This window comes from Hemitrygon akajei, chromosome 11 (assembly GCF_048418815.1).
Source record: "Hemitrygon akajei chromosome 11, sHemAka1.3, whole genome shotgun sequence".
In the NCBI taxonomy this organism is placed as follows: domain Eukaryota; kingdom Metazoa; phylum Chordata; class Chondrichthyes; order Myliobatiformes; family Dasyatidae; genus Hemitrygon; species Hemitrygon akajei.
This window is the reverse complement of record NC_133134.1, coordinates 120,280,092-120,302,255: the sequence shown is the minus strand read 5'-3', so window position 1 is coordinate 120,302,255 and position 22,164 is coordinate 120,280,092. Positions and strand designations below refer to the sequence as shown.

General features: G+C 41.1%; 1 protein-coding gene across 5 annotated transcripts in view; it reads left to right on the top strand.

The window, feature by feature from the left end:
• The window catches only part of znf335 (zinc finger protein 335), an 82,437-nt gene extending 60,583 nt beyond the window's left edge, over positions 1-21,854 (top strand). For 4 of the 5 annotated variants that reach the window (XM_073061603.1, XM_073061602.1, XM_073061605.1 and 1 more), the window contains exons 20-28: positions 71-265; positions 3,109-3,251; positions 4,570-4,682; positions 6,057-6,154; positions 6,288-6,362; positions 10,961-11,044; positions 15,822-15,896; positions 17,853-17,955; positions 21,022-21,854. In XM_073061603.1, coding sequence (XP_072917704.1) covers positions 71-265; positions 3,109-3,251; positions 4,570-4,682; positions 6,057-6,154; positions 6,288-6,362; positions 10,961-11,044; positions 15,822-15,896; positions 17,853-17,955; positions 21,022-21,161 — 1,026 coding nt within the window. In that variant the 3' untranslated portion in view covers positions 21,162-21,854. Of the gene's footprint in view, positions 1-70; positions 266-877; positions 963-3,108; positions 3,252-4,569; positions 4,683-6,056; positions 6,155-6,287; positions 6,363-10,960; positions 11,045-15,821; positions 15,897-17,852; positions 17,956-21,021 lie in introns of those variants that run through there. The other variant, XM_073061606.1, reaches the window with a different exon arrangement.
• Positions 21,855-22,164: the final 310 nt, after the last annotated feature.

Below are 22,164 nucleotides of genomic sequence, written 5' to 3'. Positions count from 1 at the left end.
CTGGTGATTTCAGACCTGTCTGAGGGGATACCAAGTTTAAAAGTTCTAGTTTTCTTCCTTAATTTCCCAGTTTGCAGGTAACATCACATCTCCACAAGTTGATTCAAACCTGCAGTCATCAATGAAGAAGTTCTCCTGTAAAATATGCACAGCGTCATTTCATGGCCGAGCGGAGATGGAGAGCCACAAGAGAGCACACGCAGGCGAACATGGCTTCAAATGTCTTGATTGTAACTTTGCAGCCAGCACATGGCCAGAAGTTCGTGTAAGGTTATTTTTAAATTCCTGTCCTGTTCGGGTTATTTTTATTATCTAAGCTCTTGGGCTTTCATCAATAGTCTGTAAACTGGGACAATCAGCATTTTACCTTATACTTCAGCCTCATATACATCTCAGTTTTGTTAATTCAGAATTAAACAGAATCATTGACTCAAAGCAACAAAAGATGTTAACTGTGTTACAAACCCCATAACTGGGTGTCTTACCAGTAAAGATAGAAGTGTCCGTTGGAGTCTGGTGATACTATTTTCAACAATATTTATTAGCAAAAATATACAAAATAATATCAATGCGAATATACAGAGAATATACGTTAGCAATACTAAACCTAAAAGTGCGGGTATAATAATAATCACTAATGAAACATGTTCTATCGTTGTCTAGGGGATAATGAATTGTCAGATGGAAATATAAAGTTCAGTTCAGTTCATGCAGGCTGCGGTAGTTGTTTGTCGATGTGTTGCAATTGTTGGAGAGAGAGAGAGAGAGAAAACGTGTGAACAGTAACAGCTATTATCTTGCCAACCTTCCTTTACGATTTTGATCCGTCAATGCGTTGTTGTTATGGCCATTCACATATGACCCCTCCGTCCTTTAGCTAGACCGTTCTTCCATGGTGGACTCGTCACCCAGGCAAGGGTGGACACACACACAAGCCCCCACTGGTCTTGCTACAAAACACTGTGAGTTAAAATTTACCGACCCTTCGTTCGGTCTCCGGTCTCCCACCCTGTCTTGTGGGGGTTCTGATGCTCACTAGCATTTCTCCTGGTGCGTCTCAGGGGTGTTACCCCAGACCTTATTTTTATCCCCACTCACGGGGTCTCAGGTGTCAATCAGGTTAGGGTGATGTAACCATCAAACCAGCCCACTCTGGTTGCCCCCTGAGGGGTTTCAATGAATAGAACAGTACCAAGTAAACAATCCTTCTCCAAAAGTCAATAGCAGTAATCAATGGTTCCGTTCCTCTTTTGTTAGGAGACATTCCACCTTAGCCGTGCCTCTCTCTCATTAACTTTCATGAGCTGTTATCAATAAAATCTGCTCTGGCAGATTTTCTTTTGTCTCTCTTACTTCCTTGTTAGCAGCATCGAAATAGTAGCGATTTGCGATTTTCCAAAAGGGAGGGCATGGGCCACTGCACCCTTCTGCCCATCAGAGTTGTTCATCCTTCGTAACAACTGGCACTTTCTAAGAACAATCTTGTTGATCTCATTTCCTGACACTCCCCAAAAATCCTGCAGGTTTTTTCTCTGCATTTCGAGTACTTTTTCTAATGCTGTCATGAAAACCATATCTGCATTTCTGTTCATCATCCATTCAGACCATACATTCTGCATTATACCAGTTTGTGTGAAAACCATTTCTCATGGTTCTTTAGATAATTACATCTCTACCCTCTGCTTCTCAATCATTCTACCGTTGAAAAGGTTTTCTCATTTTGACATTAGTGATTTTGATCACCTTTTAACAAATTTCATCTCAATCTGTTCTGAAGAGTACAACTAGCCTATTGAATCTAATCCACATTAGTCAAATGAATTGACTCTGACTGTTAGTAAATTATTTTGGCACCTTGCTTGGCCCCTTTAAAATTAGAAACCTGTAGGACAACGAATCATGGTTCTTATGTGCCCATCGCTGAAGGCTTGTAGACCTTCAGCTTTGAAAGGTGATGCCTCAAAAAGGTGGTGTCTGTCCTTAAGGAACCCCATCACCCTCAGGACATGCCCTCTTCTCATTGCTACCATGAGGGAGCAGATACAGGAGCCTGAAGACACATACTCAGCGTATTAGGGACAGTTTTACCTGCATCATCAATGACAGTGAACCAACCCATAAACACTACCTAACTTTTTCTCTCTTTTTGGGCTACCTACTTAAAACGTGTATATAGTGTTTATGTATTGCGCTGTACTACTGCTGCAAAACAACAAATTTCACAACATATCCAGTGATATTAAATCTGATTCTGACCTTTAAATAGATTGACCTGATCAGAGGTGGCACTACCCATGGATGAACCAATGTAGAGAGACGTGAAGATCAAATGTGGCACATGCACCTTTTGTGGTTTCGACCTTTTAGCGGCTCATTCACTTAAACACTTGCCCAAGGTTTGCATATGATGTTATAACAGTGTAAACTGAACAGGAATCAGATTTATTATCACTGACACATAATCTTTTTTTGAAGTTAAAAAATGAAATATTATAATAATAAAGTGCAAAAAAAGAGCAAAACTGTGAGATACTGTTAATGTGTTCATGGATCATGCAGAAATTGAAAAAAAGCTGTTCCTAAAATGTTGAGTGTCCATCTTCAGACTCCTGTTCCTCCTTCCTGATGGTAGTAATGAGAAGAGGGCATATCCTGAATAAGTGAGAGTCCTTAATGATGGATGCAGCTTTATTGAGGCGCGAGTTTTTGAAGATGTCCTTGATGTTGAGGAAGCTTGTACCCATGGAGGTGCTGGCTGAGTCTACAGCTTAATGCACTTTTCTCAAGCCTGTGTATTGGAGCCTACATACCAAGTGGTGATGCAACCACTCAGAACCCTCGTCACTGTAGATCTGTAGAACTGTGCAAGTCTCTGGTGATGTGCCGTATCTCAAACTCCTAATGAAGTATAGCTGTTGGCATATCTTCAGAACTGTGTCAATGTGTTGAGCCCAGGATAGGTTCTTTGAGCTGATGACATCTAGGAACTTGAAGCTGCTTGAGCTTTTTACTGCTACCCCCCTCGATGTGGTTTAATGCGTATGCATTTGTACTGATTGTATTGTGAATGTATCCCCCCAGTAAAAGAGGAACTCTTCTTGCCTGCAGGATCATATGTTGCAGCATTCCAATTTAAGACCTCACAAATGTAACCAGTGTAGTTTTGCATCCAAAAACAAGAAAGATCTTCGGCGGCATCTACTCACACATACAAATGAGAAGCCTTTTGCCTGTGATATTTGTGGACAGAGGTAAATCTTTCATCTTGTACTTTGCAGCTTTCAAAGCAAAGAATTATTTCTTTAAAATTACAGTGGAAGATGTAAGTTTTGTCTAAATTTCATAGGTTAGGCAGGCAGCTGACTTACTATAATGTACATTTTGTTTATTGTTATCAATTAACAGAATATTAGAAAATTTTTGCCAAAAAACTCCTAAAAGTCCAGTATTTCTCTGCTTCATGAATGTGAACTTCGAGCTTGTTCCCTTTTTCCATCAACTGTCTTACTCTCATTTAAGCTATCTTTTAACAGCAAAGTTACATAATTATAGGCATTATGTGTATCCCATATATTTATGAAATATTTGTTCAAATAGCCTTCCTGTCAGTATTCCCCATTAACCTATTCCCTCGCTGCAGCTTTCTTGGAATTGCACATTGTCTATTTTTAGGACTTTCTCCAATTTTGGACCAACTAGTTCAAGCTTTATGGCCAGTTGTGTGTGTGGTAGGTTTCTGTGGACTTAAACATAGCCCCGTGGATGACTTGGAAAATTTGCCCCATTCTTTCACTGTCTTTTTTTTCTGAACTTGCTAAATGCAGACTTAAATTAGTATGATATACTTAATAAATATTTTTCTTTCCAATATTAATGATTTTTATCCCCTAGCTTTCACATTTTTAATTTTGTATCGAAGCCTACATCGAAGTCTTTATATTTTACCCCTTCCAGTATTGCTTCATTGTCAGCTAAGATTTCTACTCTCTATCCTGAGAAATCTGGCACAAGTGGTGGGGTGACTTGGCATTTCTTGCTTTGCCCTATTCACTAATGCTCAGGGATGTTTGTGTCGAGAAATCAGTTGATCAGCGATTGCATCAATGTTCATGTTGCTGGTTGTTAATGTTCTATAAAACCAATATAATACTACTGAATATCATCTGTATCGCAGTCAGGTTTATTATATATAACCATATAACAATTACAGCACGGAAACAGGCCATCTCGGCCCTTCTAGTCCGTGCTGACGCTTACACTCACCTAGTCCCACTGGCCTGCACTCAGCCCATAACCCTCCATTCCTTTCCTGTCCATATACCTATCCAATTTTACTTTAAATGACTGTTATCACTGACATATATCATGAAACTTGTTGTTTTGTGGCTGCAATACTGTATAAGACATTAAAAATTACTAAGTTACAAATAACAATGCAGAAGAAGAATAGCAAGGTAGTGCTGATGGTCCATTCCAAGATCTTGTGTATAATTTACCTCAAAATTTGTGTTCAATTTAATAATTTCTATCGTGTAATTTCTTTGTATTTCGCAACAACAAACATTGAAGGTTTAACCGAAACGGGCACCTGAAGTTCCACATCGAGCGACTGCACAGCTCGGACTCACAGAAGAAGCCTCGGCAGCAACACGTCATTCTGAATAGTGATGATGAAGCAATCGGTGAGTAACAGGCCACTAGGAAGTCTAAAGAACTGAAAGAATTTTTACTTGGATAATAAGTCACAGAAAAAGGTGTGATTTGAGGCTCTGAACATGGTGCTCATGACTGGTTACTTACTTTTAATCTACTGTTGGACGTGAGCTAGAATCTGTGTTGGTAGATTGACCATAAGACTTGGAGCAGAGTAAGGTCATTTGGCCTATCAAGTCTGCTCCACCATTCCATCATGGCTGATTTACTATATTCCACCCCCCCTTCTCTCACCCCCCCCCCTTTTCTTCTGGCCTTACTAATAACGGGCCTACCAGTTTAATGCATTGACATGCTTATCATTCCGTTACTCTGGCTGGAACAGTTCTGATACCATGGTGTTGCTTGTGCAGAAGGAATGAGGGAAGTGGTTAAAGGATGTGGTCATATTGTGTGTGAAAGGCAGAGAGGGGAGGACACTTTTAAACCACTAGAATCTCGTACATGAGAGGAGGGAAATTGGATTCTGAGAACAGTTAGATGTGAATGTACTGTCGTCCTCCATTATCATTGATCATCTGGTTGGTCATTGGGCACATGGTGGCCAGGCCCAAGAGTATCATAACCACATCTGCACCCACCTGGTTACCCCACCCTTGTGCCTGCTGCTCCAGTTTGGGTTTCCCTGCAACGTCCTCCATGATAAAGGAAAAGTACTGTAGGGTGTATGTGCAGACTCGGTTTCTATTCCATGGTGCATAGGTTAATGTCCTCTCTAGATGATAAACTAACGAGTGACAAACTGTCTGCATCAGGCAGTTAGCAGAAGGGGCTAAATGCTGACAAACCTCTGATAACCTGTACATAGTTTACTGAATCAAGCAGGTACCCACTGGTGCTGGTGTAACTGATGTATGTCTGTCTAAAGCAATCATTTCTCTTTCATTTTGTTCTACACTATTTCTTCTTTACCTTTTATAAATACGTAAGGAGAAGGTGCCTTCTAGTCTATAAGATGGCCACTCATCAAAGTCAACCTCCCTTTCACACCATCTCTGATTACTTTGTATGGCTCATGCAATGGCCAAAAAGGATTACCCTCTGGTGTCTTATACAATATTGAATTTTTGATAACATTTTATCACATGTTTCTAATCTTGGGAGCAGAGTCAAATTCTGTACAATCTACTAGAGAAGTAGCTGAGACCAGCTTCCTCACACGCATATCTACATGTAATGTTTTTGTTACTTCTCACTGTGAGCCATCCTGCTCTGCTCTCTTCCAGATATTGTTCTGGGTTTTCAGTTTTGATTTTTAGAAGCTTGGATAATGTTTAAGAGGGCTGAGCTGACTCAGTGAATCTTCTGCTAACTGAGGAAAATTGTTCATATCCACTGTGCAGCTCTGCAGACAGATGATGCTGTCATTTCATCAGATCGATTCCAGGCCTTGGCCCAGGACCATATCATTGTGGCCCAGGAGCAGTCTATTTCTGACCAGGTAGGTGCTGAGTTTATAATCCTGAGACTAGCGTGAATGGGCTGAGGTAAACTCAATATCAAACTGCTCTGTGGATTCTCTACAATGTTTGTTATTGTTTTCTTCTTTCCTCCTCTGACAACCACAAACTTAGGATGAGACAACGTATATACAACACATAACGTCTGATGGGCAAACCGTTCAACATTTAGTGACAGGAGATAACCAGGTAATTGTGAATTTTCATAGTAGTACCTATTGAATAGTTTACCCACTTCTACCTAATGAACTGTTAATTTTTAATCTGTTTACTCTTGGGTTAAATCATATTTAAATGGTCTCTTAGTATTGGTCAACCTTGTAATAATGTGGTAATAAGATTCTTAATTTTACAAATAAAAGCCGAATGACTAATCTGAATTTAATGCTTGTATGTCAATGGAATTTAAGGAAGAATAAGATTAGCTTTATTTGCCACATGTACATTGAAGCAGTGAAATGCATCATTTGCATCAAATCAGTGAGGATTATGCTGGGCACCAACATAGCCCACAATTATAACCCTAACTCTAACAGTACGTCTTTGAAAGATGGGAGGTAACCGGAGCACCCGAAGGATACACATGCAGTTATGGGAAGAATGTACAAACTCCTACAGACAGTGGTGGGAATTGAACCCCTGCCAGAGATTGCTGGCCTTGTAAAGCTATGCCATCCTGCAGCCCCGTACACAAACTTACAAATATACCTGATGCTCCATGAATGTGAGTGTGGGAGACCCAGCAAAGTGAGAATTCGTCCCATTTAATGTCCTAGTAATTATACTAGTTGCTGTCCATAAAACAGTAGAGCACAGTACAGACCCTTTGGCCCATAATGTGCTGACCATTATAACCTACTCCATGATCCTAGCCCTTCCTTCCTACACAGCCCATAACCCTCCATTTTTCTTAAATCCATATGCATTGAGTCTCTTAAATGTACCTATTGAATCAGCCAAAGGGTAAGATTAAGATAAAGGGTAAGGGTAAGATCCAAAGTATATTATTCATCATTGAGGATTATTAGGTTGTGCAGAAAGAACCAAAAGTGTTGTTAATAAATTTGCCAATGACACAAACGTAGATGGGACTGTGTGTTCTAAAAAGGACAAAAGGGGGTTTACAAAGGTCTACAGATGACGGGTTAAGCGAAGGGGCAAGGAATTTTTAAATGTATGATAATGGAAGAAAATGGCAAACTGGTAATTTTTAGCAGAAAAAGATGAACAAAAAGTGTATGACCCAAATAGTGGGAGACTGTAGGGGCCAGAGTGATATGGGTACCCTGGTGCATGGATCAAGTGAGACAGAATGTAGCCAGAGCAAGTAATGAGGGCAGCCAACAGAATACTATTCTTTATTGCTGGAGGAACCAAAGACTTCAGTTGCACAGGAGATTTGGTCAGGACTAGACCAGTAGTAGTCTTTGTTAAGGAAATAGAGTAGTAGTCTTTGTTAAGGAAGGATATAAGTGCTTTGATAGCAGGTCAGAGGCAATTTAATGGAGTAGTATCTCATATGAGTTGGGGAGAAGTGGAGTTCAGAAGAGCAAAGGGGAACTTGAATGAGATATGTAATGTCCAAAGGAGACTTAACATAGTTGTTATGGAGAAAATGCTTTCTACTGCTGAAAAATCTAGAGATGAGGGTTGTTCATTAAAATGAATGGATGGCTTATTTAAGGCAGATGAGTTTTTTAAAAACTGATGTACTTCAGACTGGTAGAGGAGAGTGCAGAATTGTAACAATCAGATGAGCTATGTTATTAAATAGTGGAGCGAGTGTGAGGAACTGAGCATCTTTGTAATCTCTAGGTTGGGCTGATCATTTCAGTTCATCCCCACAGACTCTTCCCATGGATCAGGCAGATTTTAGATTTGGCAAGTGTGCTGTGGGGCAAATATTGACATATTGGCTGGTCCACTCTATGAAGTAAATTTTTGTGTTAATGGACGTTGTTAATCACCTATATTGCTCATCTGGCCATGAAGGATAGTATTAGAGACTTATTGTTTAGAAGGTTGAGCTATTTCAATATTTGATTTAGGAGCAAGATGAGTTAACCTGTGGCTGTATGTACAGGTGTGGGAAGAGAACTTGAGAGAAGATTGCAAGATATGATTTTGAGTTCAAAATATTGGCATTATCATTGGAATACAAAATTGATATTGGCGCATTACTTTAACTTCATGGGTGTTCAGTAAGACGTTGGATGGCCCTCAAAGTATTCATTTACAACAAAGCTCTGAAATTTATATTCCAAATTTGGCATTAAATAAATTGTATAAATGAATATGACCTTCAACTATTTTAGAAACGTAGAAAACATACAGTACAATACAGGCCCTTTGGCCCACAAAGCTTTGCTGAACATATCCTTACCTTAGAACTACCTAGGCTTACCCACAGCACTCTATTTTTCTAAGCTCCATGTATTCATCCAGGAGTCCCCTAAAAGACCCTATCATTTCCACTTCCACCACCACTGCAGGCAGCCCATTCTGCGCACTCACCACTCACTGCATTTATTTTTAAAAAAATCCTTGCCCCTGACATCTCCTCTGTACCTACTTCCAAGCACATTAAAACTTTGCCCTCTCGTGCTAGCCATTTTAACCCTGGGAAAAGCCTCTGACTATTCACACGATCAATGCCTCTCATTATCTTGTACACCTCTATCAGGTCACCTCTCATCCTCTTCCGCTCAAAGGAGAAAAGGTCGAGTTCACTCAACCTATTCTCATAAGGCACGCTCCCCAATCCAGGCAACATCTTTGTAAATCTCCTCTGCACCCTTTCTTTGGTTTCCACGTCCTTCCTGTAGTGAGGTGACCAGAATTGAGCACAGTACTCCAAGTGGGGTCTGACCAGGGTCCTATATAGCTACAACATAACCTCTTGGCTCTTAAACTCAATCCCACAGTTGATGAAGGCCAATGCACCATATGCCTTCTTAACCACAGTCACCTGCATAGCAGCTTTGAGAGCCTTATGGACTCGGACCCTAAGATCCCTGTGATCCTCCACACTGCCAAGGGTCTTACCATTAATACTATATTCTACCATCATATTTGACTTACCAAAATGAACCACCTCACACTTATCTGGGTTGAACTCCATCTGCCTCTTCTCAGCCCAGTTTTGCATCCTATCGATGTCTCACTGTAACCTCTGACAGCTGTCCGCACTATCCTCAACACCCCAAACCTTTGTGTCATCAGCAAATTTACTAACCCATCCTTCCACTTCCTCATCCAGGTCATTCATAAAAATTACTGAGAAGGGGTCCCAGAACAGATCCCTGAGGCACACCACTGGTCACCAGCCTCCATGCAGAATATGGCCCATCTACAACCACTCTTTGCCTTCTGTGGGCAAGGCAGTTCTGGATCAACAAAGCAATGTCCCCTTGTATCCCATGCTTCCTTACTTTTTCAATAAGCCTTGCATGGGGTACCTTATCAAATGCCTTGCTGAAATCTATATACACTAAATCTATGGCTCTACCTTCATCAATATGTTTAGTCACATCCTTAAAAAATTCAATCAGGCTCATAAGGCACGACCTGCCTTTGAAAAAGCCATGCTGGCTATTCCTAATCATGTTAAGCCTCTCCAAATGTTCATAGATCCTGCCTCTCAGGATGTTCTCCATCAACTTACCAACCACTGAAGTAAGACCCCCTGGTCTATATTTTCCTGGGCTATCCCTACTCCCTTCCTTGAATAAGGGAACAACATCCGCAAACCCTCCAATCCTCTGGAACCTCTCCCGTCTTCATTGATGATGCAAAGATCATCACCAGAGGCTCAGTGATCTCCTCCCCCGCCTGAGGTACATCCCATCCAGTCCCAGTGACTTATCCAACTTGATGCTTTCCAAAAGCTCCTGCACATCCTCTTTCTTAATATCTACATGCTCAAGCTTTTCAGTCCACTGCAAGTCATCACTACAATCTCCAAGATCCTTTTCCGTAGTGAATACTGAAGCAAAGTATTCATTAAGTTACCTTGCCATTTCCTCCGGTTCCATGCACACTTTTCCACTGTCACACTTTGTTGGTCCTTTACTGTCACGTCTTATCCTCTTGCTCTTTACACACTTGTAGAATGCCTTGGGGTTTTCCTTAATCCTGTCCACCAAGGCCTTCCCATGGCCTCTTCTGGCTCTCCTAATTTCATTATTAAGCTCCATCCTGCTAGCCTTTTGATCTTCTAGATTCATATAATTACTTAGTTTTTTGAAACTTTCGTAAGCTCTTCTTCTTGACTAGATTTGCAACAGCCTTTGTACACCACCATTCCTGTACCCTACCATCCTTTCCTTGCCTCATTGGAACGTATCTACACAGAACCTCACACAAATATCCCATTAACATTTGCCACATTTCTTCTGTACGTTTCCCTGAGACCATCCGTTTCCAATTTATCCTTCCAAGTTCCTGCCTGATAGTCTCATATTTCCCCTTACTCCAATTAAACGTTTCCCTAACTTGTCTTTTCCTATCCCTCTCCAATGCCATGGTAAAGGAGATAGAATTGTGAATCACTATCTCCAAAATGCTCTCCCACTGAGAGACCTGACACCTGATCAGGTTCATTTCCCAATACCAGATCAAGTACAGTGCTGCAAGTTTCCATACAAACTTTAAAAGTAAGGTTCAGAGTTCAAATTTGTATTCATTCAAATTCAGATAATGTTCTATTTGAACGAGGTAAATGGTTATAGTTTTAATTGATTTCTGTTCTATTCCTAAACGTGTTGATATTCTTTTCCTTTCTGAAGGTGCAATACATAATTTCCCAGGAAGGTGTACAGCATCTTGTTCCACAGGAGTACGTGGTTGTCCCTGACGGCCACCATATTCAGGTGGGTGCCAATGTATTCTGATGCAAACTTACTAGAAACTGGCATACAGGAGCAGCATCAAAATGTATGCAAGAATGGGACACAGATTTATCTGCCATGCCACAATAGAAATCCATTGGCTGTGAAGCACTTTGTTGAAATTGTGAATACCGTCTCTTCCTCCCTCAAAGGAATGAAAAGCATCTGTTTGACTTTCCAAAATATATATGTATTTATCCTCATACTTAATAGGATTTAATTCTATCTACCAAAACTTTGCCGGGCTTTCCACCTATTTATATCATGCTTTTGCCTTGGACAACCTCCCTTGTTATCCACATCATCACCCACTTTCATGGTGTCCACAAACTTAACTATGTTCACATCCAAGTTTTTAATGTATCAGATTATCAGAATCGGGTTTAATATCACCGGTGTATATTGTGAAATTTGTTAACTTTATAGCAGCAATACAATGAAATATATGATAAATATAGAGGGAGAAGACTGAATTACAGTAAAAATATATGTGTGTGTGTGTATCTATATAAAATGTATATGTATGTTGTATGTGTATGTATATATTATATATAAAATGTGTGTGTGTATATGTCTTTTAAATAACCATGTTAAAATAAGTAGTGGCAGAGAGTAAGATGTTATTCTTAAATCGCTGTGTGCGCACCTTCAGGCTTCTGTACCTCCTTTCCGACAGTAACAATGAGAAGAGGGCATGTCCTGGGTGGTGGTACCCCGCCTTCCTAACGTATCCTTGAAGTTGTCTTGGATACTACGGAGGCTCTGTCGTGGGCAAAGTACTGGAGAGTTTAACATTGGTAGCTGAGCGAAGGGCGCTGAGTAGGCTACGGTCAATTATGGATAACTCTGAACATCCTCTACATAGCACCATCCAGAGACAGAGAAGCAGTTTCAGCGACAGGTTACTATCGATACAATGCTCCTCAGACAGGATGAAGAGGTCAATACTCCCCAATGCCATTAGGCTTTACAATTCTACCGCCAGGACTTAAGAACTTTTTAAAAGCTATTATTAATGCTTTTTGAGATAGTGATTTAGATGCATATCATATTTTTTACTGAGTTAAGTATTGTATGTAATTAGTTTTGCTACAACAAGTGTATGGGACATTGGAAAAAAAAAGTTGAATTTCCCCATGGGGATGAATAAAGTATCTATCTATCTATCTATCTATCTATCTATCTATCTATCTGATGAAGCTGACTAATCTTAAAGTTTCTGTAACTTTCTTCAATCTTGCGGAGTAGCCAATTCTCCACAACCCCCCTCCAAATCTCCAAATACTAGAGGGCGATTTGTCCTGTCGGAATGTTCTCCGTGATACATTTGTAGAAGTCTGAGTGTTTTAGTTGACAAACCAACTGTCCTCAATCTCCTAATGAAATATAGCCACTGTCTTGCCTCCTCTGTAGCTGCATCAGTACGTTGCATCCAGGTTAGATCGTCAGAGATATTGACAGACAGTAACTTGAAATTGCTCACTAGTGCTCACTTTCTCCACTTCTGATCCCCCTGAGGATCGGTTTGTGTTCCTATTCTTACCCTTTCTGAAGTTCACAATCAGCACTTTGGTTTTGCTAATTGTTAAGTGCAGGCTGTAAGAACATAAGAAATAGGAGCAGGGGTAGGCCATCTCTCACCTAGAGGGGGTCAGTTGTGAGGTGAGGATTACATTCCTTGACTTCTCTAGTGCCTTTAACACCATCCAGCCCAAGATCTTAAGGCACAAACTAACGGAGATGGGAGTAGACTCTCACATGGTGGATTGGATAGTGGACTACTTGACAGATAGGCCTCAGTATGTGCGGTTGGGAGACTGTAGGTCTGACACGGTGGTCAGCAGCACAGGGGCGCCGCAGGGAACCGTACTCTCTCCGGTCCTGTTCACCCTGTACACATCAGACTTCCAATATAACTCGGAGTCCTGCCATGTGCAGAAGTTCGCTGATGACACGGCCATAGTGGGGTGTGTCAGGAATGGACAGGAGGAGGAGTATAGGAAACTGATACAGGACTTTGTGATATGGTGCAACTCAAACTACCTGCGTCTCAATATCACCAAGACCAAGGAGATGGTGGTGGACTTTAGGAGATCTAGGCCTCATATGGAGCCAGTGATCATTAATGGAGAATGTGTGGAGCAGGTTAAGACCTACAAGTATCTGGGAGTACAGTTAGACAAGAAGCTAGACTGGACTGCCAACACAGATGCCTTGTGCAGGAAGGCACAGAGTCGACTGTACTTCCTAAGAAGGTTGGCGTCATTCAATGTCTGTAGTGAGATGCTGAAGATGTTCTATAGGTCAGTTGTGGAGAGCGCCCTCTTCTTTGTGGTGGCGTGTTGGGGAGGAAGCATTAAGAAGAGGGACGCCTCACGTCTTAATAAGCTGGTAAGGAAGGCGGGCTCTGTCGTGGGCAAAGTACTGGAGAGTTTAACATCGGTAGCTGAGCGAAGGGCGCTGAGTAGGCTACGGTCAATTATGGATAACTCTGAACATCCTCTACATAGCACCATCCAGAGACAGAGAAGCAGTTTCAGCGACAGGTTACTATCGATGCAATGCTCCTCAGACAGGATGAAGAGGTCAGTACTCCCCAATGCCATTAGGCTTTACAATTCTACCGCCAGGACTTAAGAATTTTTTAAAAACTATTATTAATGCTTTTTGAGATAGTGATTTAGATGCATATCATATTCTTTACTGAGTTAAGTATTGTATGTAATTAGTTTTGCTACAACAAGTGTATGGGACATTGGAAAAAAGTTGAATTTCCCCATGGGGATGAATAAAGTATCTATCTATCTATCTATCTATCTATCTATCATCTAGGCCATCGAGCCTGCTCTGCTATTCAATAAGATCTGGCCATGTATTCGTCTCCACCTACTGGCCTTTTCCCCATAGTCCTTAATTTCCCTACTATGCAAAAATCTATCCAACCTTATTTTAAATATATTTACTGAGGTAGCCTCCACTGCTTCATTGGGCAGAGAATTCCACACATTCACCACTGTCTGGGAAAAGCAGTTCCTTATCATCTCTGTCCTAAATCTACTCCCCCGAATCTTGAGGCTATGTCTCCTAGTTCTAGTCTCACCTACTAGTGGAAGCAACTTTCCTGCCTTTATCTTCTATCCCTTTCATTATTTTATATGTTTCTATAAAATCTCCTCTTATTATTCTGAATTCCAGTGAGTCCAGTTCCAGGAGACTCAATCTTTTCTCACAGTCCAACCCCCTCATCTCTGGAGTCAACCTGGTGAACCTCCTCTGCACCGTCTCCAAAGCCAGTATATCCTTTCTCAAGTAAGGAGACCAGAACTGCATGCAGTACTCCAGATGTGGCCTCACCAGTACCCTGTACAGTTGCAGCATAACCTCCCTGCTCTTAAGTTCATTCCTTCTAGCAATGAAGGCCAACATTCCATTTGCCTTATTGACAGCCTGCTGCACCTGCAAACCAACCCTTTGTGATTTGTGCACAAGCACTCCCAAATCACTCAACTAACTGGTATATCTTGCTCTTTTAAGCTCTTTCATCACCACCTGAAATTCTGCTAACAATAGTTGTATCATCAACAAATTTATAGATGGCATTTGAGATATGGCAAGCCACACAGTCTTGAGTGTAGAGGGAGTAGAGCAGTGGACTAAGCACATATCCCTGTGGTGTGCCAGTGTTGACTCTCAGTGAGGTGGTGATGTTATTACTAATCCACACAGATTGTGGCCTGTTGGTTAGGAAGTAGAGGATTCATTTGCAGGAGGAGGTACAGAGGCCTATGTTCTGTACCCTTTTGATCAGGACTGTAGGAATGATGGTGTCAAATGCTGAGCTATAGTCGATAAACATCAACCTGACATGGGTATTTGCATTGTCCAGGTGATTCAAGACCGTGTGGAGAGCCATTGAGATCACGTCTGCTGTAGACCTATTGTGGCAATAAGCAAATTGCAGTGGGTCTAGGTCCTTTCTGAGACGGGAGTTGATTCTAGCCACGACCAACTCTAAGCCTTTCATCATAATATATATCACTAAATGCAAGGGTCCTAGTACCAATCCTTCAAATATTCCCACTGGTCACAGACTCCCAATCAAAATAAAGTATCCTCTTACCATGACACTCTGCCTCCCATCACCAAACCAATTTTGAATCCAATTAGTCAGTTTGCCTTGGATCCCATATGCCTTAACCCTTTGGACCAGCCATTTGACATGAAACTTAATCACTCTTTAACTAAAGTCTATGTATAAAACATGTACAGCTCCTCCTTCTGCTTCAGTAACGTTTGACCTGAACTTCTGCTTCCTCACCATTTTGTTTCCTACTTTACCACTAAAGCAAATCCTTGCTATTGAGGATGCTACAGGCTGTATAGCACTGTACACCAGTGCTTTTACACATATAACTTATTGCATTTTTCTTAACTCAGCTGGAATCACATTTCAACACAAACTCCCCAGCACAAGACTATTGAACTCCCCTAGTTTTGGGTGGTTACACATTTTTAATTTTCCACCATTGATAGTTGTGTCTGCAGTAATCAAGATCTTTGATTTAAGGTATTTTGGAACTTTTGCCTTTCAAGGTATTACACTAAACTACATTTGATCCAGCATCCAGTCACCTATTATCTTGTCATTTCTTCAAGCCTGTGACTTGCAGAATTGACTAAGCTAGGAGTGTTGTAAGTATGAATGTTTTCCAGTCTGTAGGTAAATAGTAGCTCACTAATGTATTGATGTTTTCTGCAGGTTCAAGATGGTCAAATCCACCACATACAATATGAATCAGATCCACAGATACAACAGGTCTTGGAGGGACAGCAGGTACAGTTCTCATTTAGAAATTAAGCTATTAATAAAGTAGATGGTACAATGATTTTAAATCAAAGGGTTACATAATCTCTTCATAATTTGTTATTGTTGACAGCAAGTAAGTGCATTGCGTGTTGACAAAGTTCATGCTGCAGAACAGAGCATTGGTAATTCAATGAGTAATGATGCCAGGTTTAGTTGACATCTCCACTGGAAAGGTAAAAGTACATATTGGTGTTTCAGCCCCTGTAGCCAAAGGACCAGACCATGCTGACCAGAAGTGAAACCACTGACGCTCAACCCTTCACACTGAAAAAGGTCCCACAACACTTCCGGTGCTACTCCACATTGCTGTCTCCACGTGGAGTCAGGGAGTGAAGTCCTTGCTTGCTGGGGGTGTGTCTCTCCGAACCTACAGAGATCCCATTCGCTTGTCCCACAAAGCAGCAACACTTTAATGTCATTATTTTGTTAGAATTATTTTTGAAATATGTACACCAACTTGATGTATTCAAAATCAAGTTTATTTTCATGTGCATAAGAATGTGTGTGCAAAGGTCGAATGGAAAAACTTACTTGCTCCAGCATCACAGGCACAGAGCTTCAGAGTAGCAGCATTCACAAGAAATATATCAATTATATATATTTTCTTTTACTAGAAAGAACAGAATTAACAAAGTTCATTTTAATGCAAAGTGATTAAAAATGTCTAAATAAAAAAAATGTTAAAGGTTTTAAATGACTTGGGACTTCTGACAGGGAGCAAGGCTCTCCTTCCAGATTTGCAGTCAGTAAAAACTCTGTTGAACTTGCTCAGGTAGAGCATCTTGCAGTGCTTCCTATGCATAGAAACTCCATTTTAAAGTCTCAACCCTCCATTGGATAAAGTATGGAACTTCTGCTCTCTCAACGATTATTTTAAAATATTCTTGGGAGTCAGGGATGTACAACATCAAAACAGGCCTTTAGGCCCACAACATTCACTACATTAATCCCATTTCACAATCCTTGGCCAGTACTATTCTATGCCTAGCTGACTTAAGTGCTCCTTCAGATAACTTATCAGTGACTCTGCTTCCACTACACTCTCTGGGAGTGTATTCCAAGTTGAATCCCATCTTATGAGGAGGTTGCTGGAACTAATGGCCGATTTCTGCTCCTTTGTCTTAAGGTCTTGTGGTCTAATGGGCCTGATTTATAGGGAGAGTTTGGCCAGGTTAGCTCTTCATTCCTCAGAATGAAGAATAAGAGGTGATCTTATAGAATTTTTTACAATTGAGAGTGAGAGGCATAGAAAAAGTGGATGTTAACAGTCTTTTCTCCAGGGAAATGGAATCTAAAACTAGGGGGGCAAAGATTAGAATTGAGAGGGGATGGATTTAAGAGACCTCTGGGCAACTTTTTCCACCCTGTATTTGGGTTGAACTGCCAGAAAATGGTACCGTAGTACCATTTAAGGGGCACTTGGATAGGTACATGGAGGTGACACTTAAAGGGATAGGGGACAAGCTGAGTGGACAACACGGTCAGCATGAACTGGTTGGGCTGAAGGGCTTATATCTGTACAGTTTTGCTCTGAGTCTGACTCTGATACACCAGTGTTCCAAATGAGAGGAAAATGACCACAACAAATTCCTACACTGATTGTCAGTGACCATCAAGGACCTCTCTCTTTCTGTACCTATGGGGTGACCAGCTGACTAAACTACTGCCTAACAGATCATCTGCATCTCAGATACTGCATAGAGAGTCCATCTGCAACTAGGTCAGACTTCATAGAGTGGATAGAGCTGCAGCTGAACACCGGCGAGGATGTCAAGAACATTTAAGTGTCTCTGATCTCCTACCTGCTGCAGGAGGAGCATTCCCTACCTTCCATATATTTCATCCCAGTCTCTTCATGTTGAAGCAACCAGTTTCTGCTTGCTTGATCACTTCAGCGTCTTTACATGGTGTTGTGTTGTTAAGATTGCAGTGAGCCACGATGGACAGATCCAGTACGTGCCGATCACCGACCGACAGGTAGTGACACAGGCGGAGCTGGAGGCCGCTGCACACTCGGCAGTGACAGGTAAACCAGCCTCTTTCCCCCAGTTCTGGTGTGAAGGGAAAATTGTGGCTATGTTTATCTGAAGGCCATTAACCTGTTCTTCCCTCCACACTGCCATTGTCTGAGTATTTCTAGCGCTTGTACCTGGTAGCCATGCCTAATGCCACAAATGAGCATACCCCACCCCAACCTCTGCTTCAATCCCCTTGAGGAGCCTTGCAATGAATTCTGCACCTGAAACAATGTTTAATGCTCTTTCGACTGGGTTCACTCCTAAGTTTGAGGAGAATGTCAGGTAATCCCACACCCCCCTCAAATGCTCTCCTCCCACACACACTGAGTCCACATGGCATCACATATATTCTTACACAGGACAGCACTGGACTGGGCATTCGACTTGCAATGTTGTACTAATTTATGCTAAATATCCTCTTCCTATGTAGCATCCATATCCTTGCATTCCCTATATATCCCTATGTCTATCTAAAAACCTCTTAAACTCCAGCAAATTGACTGCTGCCACTACTACCCATGGGAGCCCATTCCAAATACTTACCACTCTGATTTTAAAAAAATCTTGTCCCTTATTTTTCCTTTAAACAACCTCTCAGCCATCTTTTAAAAACATGTCCTCTTGTATTTGACATTTCCTCTCGGGGAAACAGATTCTGACTTCACCTCCATGCCTCCTTTCTCCCCCTCCCCCCCCCCGGTCGGGTTTCAGCCCCAATCCATGGGGAACACCGCAAATCACTAACCTCCAATCAGAGAAGCAGCCTTCTGGCCCTACGCTTTCTTCGGGTGAGCCAGTTCTGAATCAAAACATGCAATTCGTCAAGAATCCCATCTTTACCTTCTGAATCAGCCCAACATGAGAGACCTTATCAAATGCTTTACTAAAATCTATGTAGAAAATGTTCACTGCCTTGCCCTTCCTTTGGCACTTCCTCAAAAATCTCAGTTGAGCACCAGCAAGTAGGATTTCCCAGTGGCCAACCATTTTAATTCCAAACCCCATTCCCACTCCAACATGGCAGTCCACGACCTCCCTTACTGCCACGATGAGGCCACTCCCAGGATGGAGGCACATCACCTCATTCTGTCTGGATAGCTTCCAACCTGAGGGCATGAACATCGATATCTCTAACTTCTGGTAACTTTTCATTCCTCCCCACTCTCTTCATCCATTCCCCTTTCTGCTCCCCTCTTGCCTCTTTTCCTCACCTACCTATCACCTCCCTCTGATGTCCTGCTCCAATCCTTTTCTCCATGCACCACTCTCCTCTCCTACTCAATTCCTCCTTCAGCCCTTTATCTTTTCCACCTATCACATCCCAGTTTTGAACAGGCACACTCACTGGCAATCGTTCTCTTCCCCCCCCCCCCACCGAAGTCCTGATGCATCATCTCGGTCCAGGGCATCAACTCGCACCTTCTGCCTCCACAACTGCTGCCTGACCCATTGTGTTCTTCCAGTGATCAGTTTTGTTCACTTTACAAATGCAGCAGGGGTTTCAGCACTTTTTCATTTATACTCGTGTATCCAGTTTCCGACTGAATTGCTTTCATGGTTTTTCTTGTGCTCCATTGCCTGTATTTTTTTCTTTATGAACACTTTAATTGTTTCTTGAATATTTTCCTTATCTGCTTTTCTTGTAGTTTATCAATGGATCCATTTCCTTCTATGGTAATATTTAGCATTTGCTACTAACTCTGTAACATTTATTCTTTTTAACCCTGGTACTTAAAACACCTAATATGGGCCTAGATTTTATGACAAGAGCTCCATTCCAGCATGTAATCAAAGCCTATGATGAAGTATGCATTTCTGATTTTCAGATTCAATTTGCTGGGTTCAGTGCAATCATGCCAGCAAATATTGCAGTGAACCTTTGTTAAATAAAACATTAAATCAAGGTTCCATCTGCTGCTCCAAGTGGAAAAAAATTCCATGTGTTATGCTTTCTTTTAAATACATTAGTGAATTCTCCTAGTCTTTTGACCAATATTTATCCCACCAACATTATCACCAAAGTCAGACTATTTAATGTCACCGCTACTTATGAAACCTTGTCATTCAGGAATTGCTGCTTGTCTTCTACTTTAGCGATGACTACAATTAACGTTAACTAATGGAAGCAGCCAACATAACATCTTCCTTTCTCACATCTTTAGGCCATTTTTCCCAGCCCTCGCTGATGGAACTTTCTTTGTTCCTCTTGGATATAAAGTAAAACACAGTCGTTAGCATTATATCTTCATGGGTTCTGTTTAAGGCATCGATGCTTTCTTCCTTCAGATTGTGTTTGTTATATTTAAATGGCTCCATGTTCAGGATGTACATAACTCGCCTTTTGGAAAAAGTTTGCAGGGATGTTGCCAGAACCCATGAACTTGAGTTATTGGGAAAGGTTGAATATGTTAGGACTCCTTAAGAGGGTAGGAGAATGAGGGGAGATTTGTTAGAGGCATACAAAATTATAAGGGGTATAAAAAGGATAAATGTAGGCTTTTTCCACTGAAGCGGGAGAGACTAGCCCTAGAGGTTAAAGGGTGAAAGGTGAAATGTTTAAGGGGAATCTGAGGGGAGCTTCTTCACTCAGAGAGTGTTGAGTGTGCGGACCAAGCTGCCAGCACAAGTGCTGCATGTGTGTTTGGTTTTTCTTAAACGTTGAAACTTGGATAGGTGCATGGATGGAAGAGGTATGAGGGGCTACAGTCCTAGTTCAGGTGCAGGTCAATGGGACCAAGCAGATGAATAGTTTGGACTAGATGGGCTGAAGGGTCTGTTTCTGTGCTGGAGTGCTCTGACTCTACAGCTTTAAATTTATTAAAAACAGAAAATTATCAGAATTAGTAACAGTGAGCAGATTTTATAGTATTTCCAAATGTTTCCTGTTGTAGCTGTATTCATCTGGCCATTGTCATTTGACTTTCTGAATATTAAATATTAACAAATTTGCAAAGCAGCATTTTTCATGAAGAAAGATATGTTGATTTTAACACTTAAAATTGGCTTTTGAAGTTGTCTTCTGCAAATCCTTGTAAAATGTGGAAGGTAAGCTGCTGTATCCCTTTCCTCCTCAGCTGTAGCAGATGCTGCCATGGCTCAGGTCCAAGGGATCTACACTACCGAAGCTACAGAGGAACAAATCCAGCAACTTCAGCAACAGGCAATCCAGTACGAGATGGCTCATGCAGAAGTCATTACGTATTCTGAAGACTAATACACTGCAGAAGGAGCAGATGAAGACTGGAGCACTTTTGTTTTTGAGCAAAAGATGGGAGAAAGTGAGGCCAGGAGATGGGGGAGAAAACAAAATGACTTGTACATTCACTGCCTTTAACAATAACTTGGTTTGCTCCCCAAATTGTCCTCACCAGCTTTTGCATGCAGTGAACAAATGAAAAGTTGATTTGTACATCTCACTTCCAACCATCGACCTCATCCTTTCCTTGTCTACAGGGCCTTTGCAGATTGGTCAGTGATTAGACCAATGCATAAAACTTGGTACTGAATCTTTGCAAAAAGCCTGAAATGCAAATTTTTATGTTTATTAAAAGGTTTAGCACAGTGTTTAAAATGGACTGATGAACCTGTGTGTTTATAAAAGAAAATCTAAGAATTACAAGCTTCCACCTTCTGAGAAATCAGACAGATCTATACATATATTTAATGTATGTGTATAAAGAATATATACAAAAATATTATGTACAGATTATTGAATGCCTGCAGGTGAATGACAATGTGAAGATCTAGTTGAGGAATTCAGGTGCTTGATCATTGTATTATTTGTCATTGCTTCTTGTTTTCCATTTTAATATATAACAGATGCTCAATTTAAAAAGAACTTGCCATTGTAGCACTCTATTGTGATGTGAATATTGTTTCCAAGATGGAAGGACAAATGTGTTCATGCTGTTTAGTCTCTTGTTTTATTTGCAGGAACTTGTAATTGTTAAAATGCACTCACACAATCCAGTGGTTTTTTTTGGGGGTGATGATTACTGAAAGCCTGCAACATCGATTAGCCCATTAACACCTTAAAAGTCCAGCTTCAAACACAGCTAAATGCTGCAAGAGAATTAGTAAGTGCTGTAAATCTTGAGCTACACATACAAAATGGAGGAATTCAGCAGGTCAAGCACCACCTATGGAGAGAAAAGTTGACTGTTTGATTTCCTCCATAGATACTACCTAACCTGTTGAGATTCTCCAGTATTTTGTCT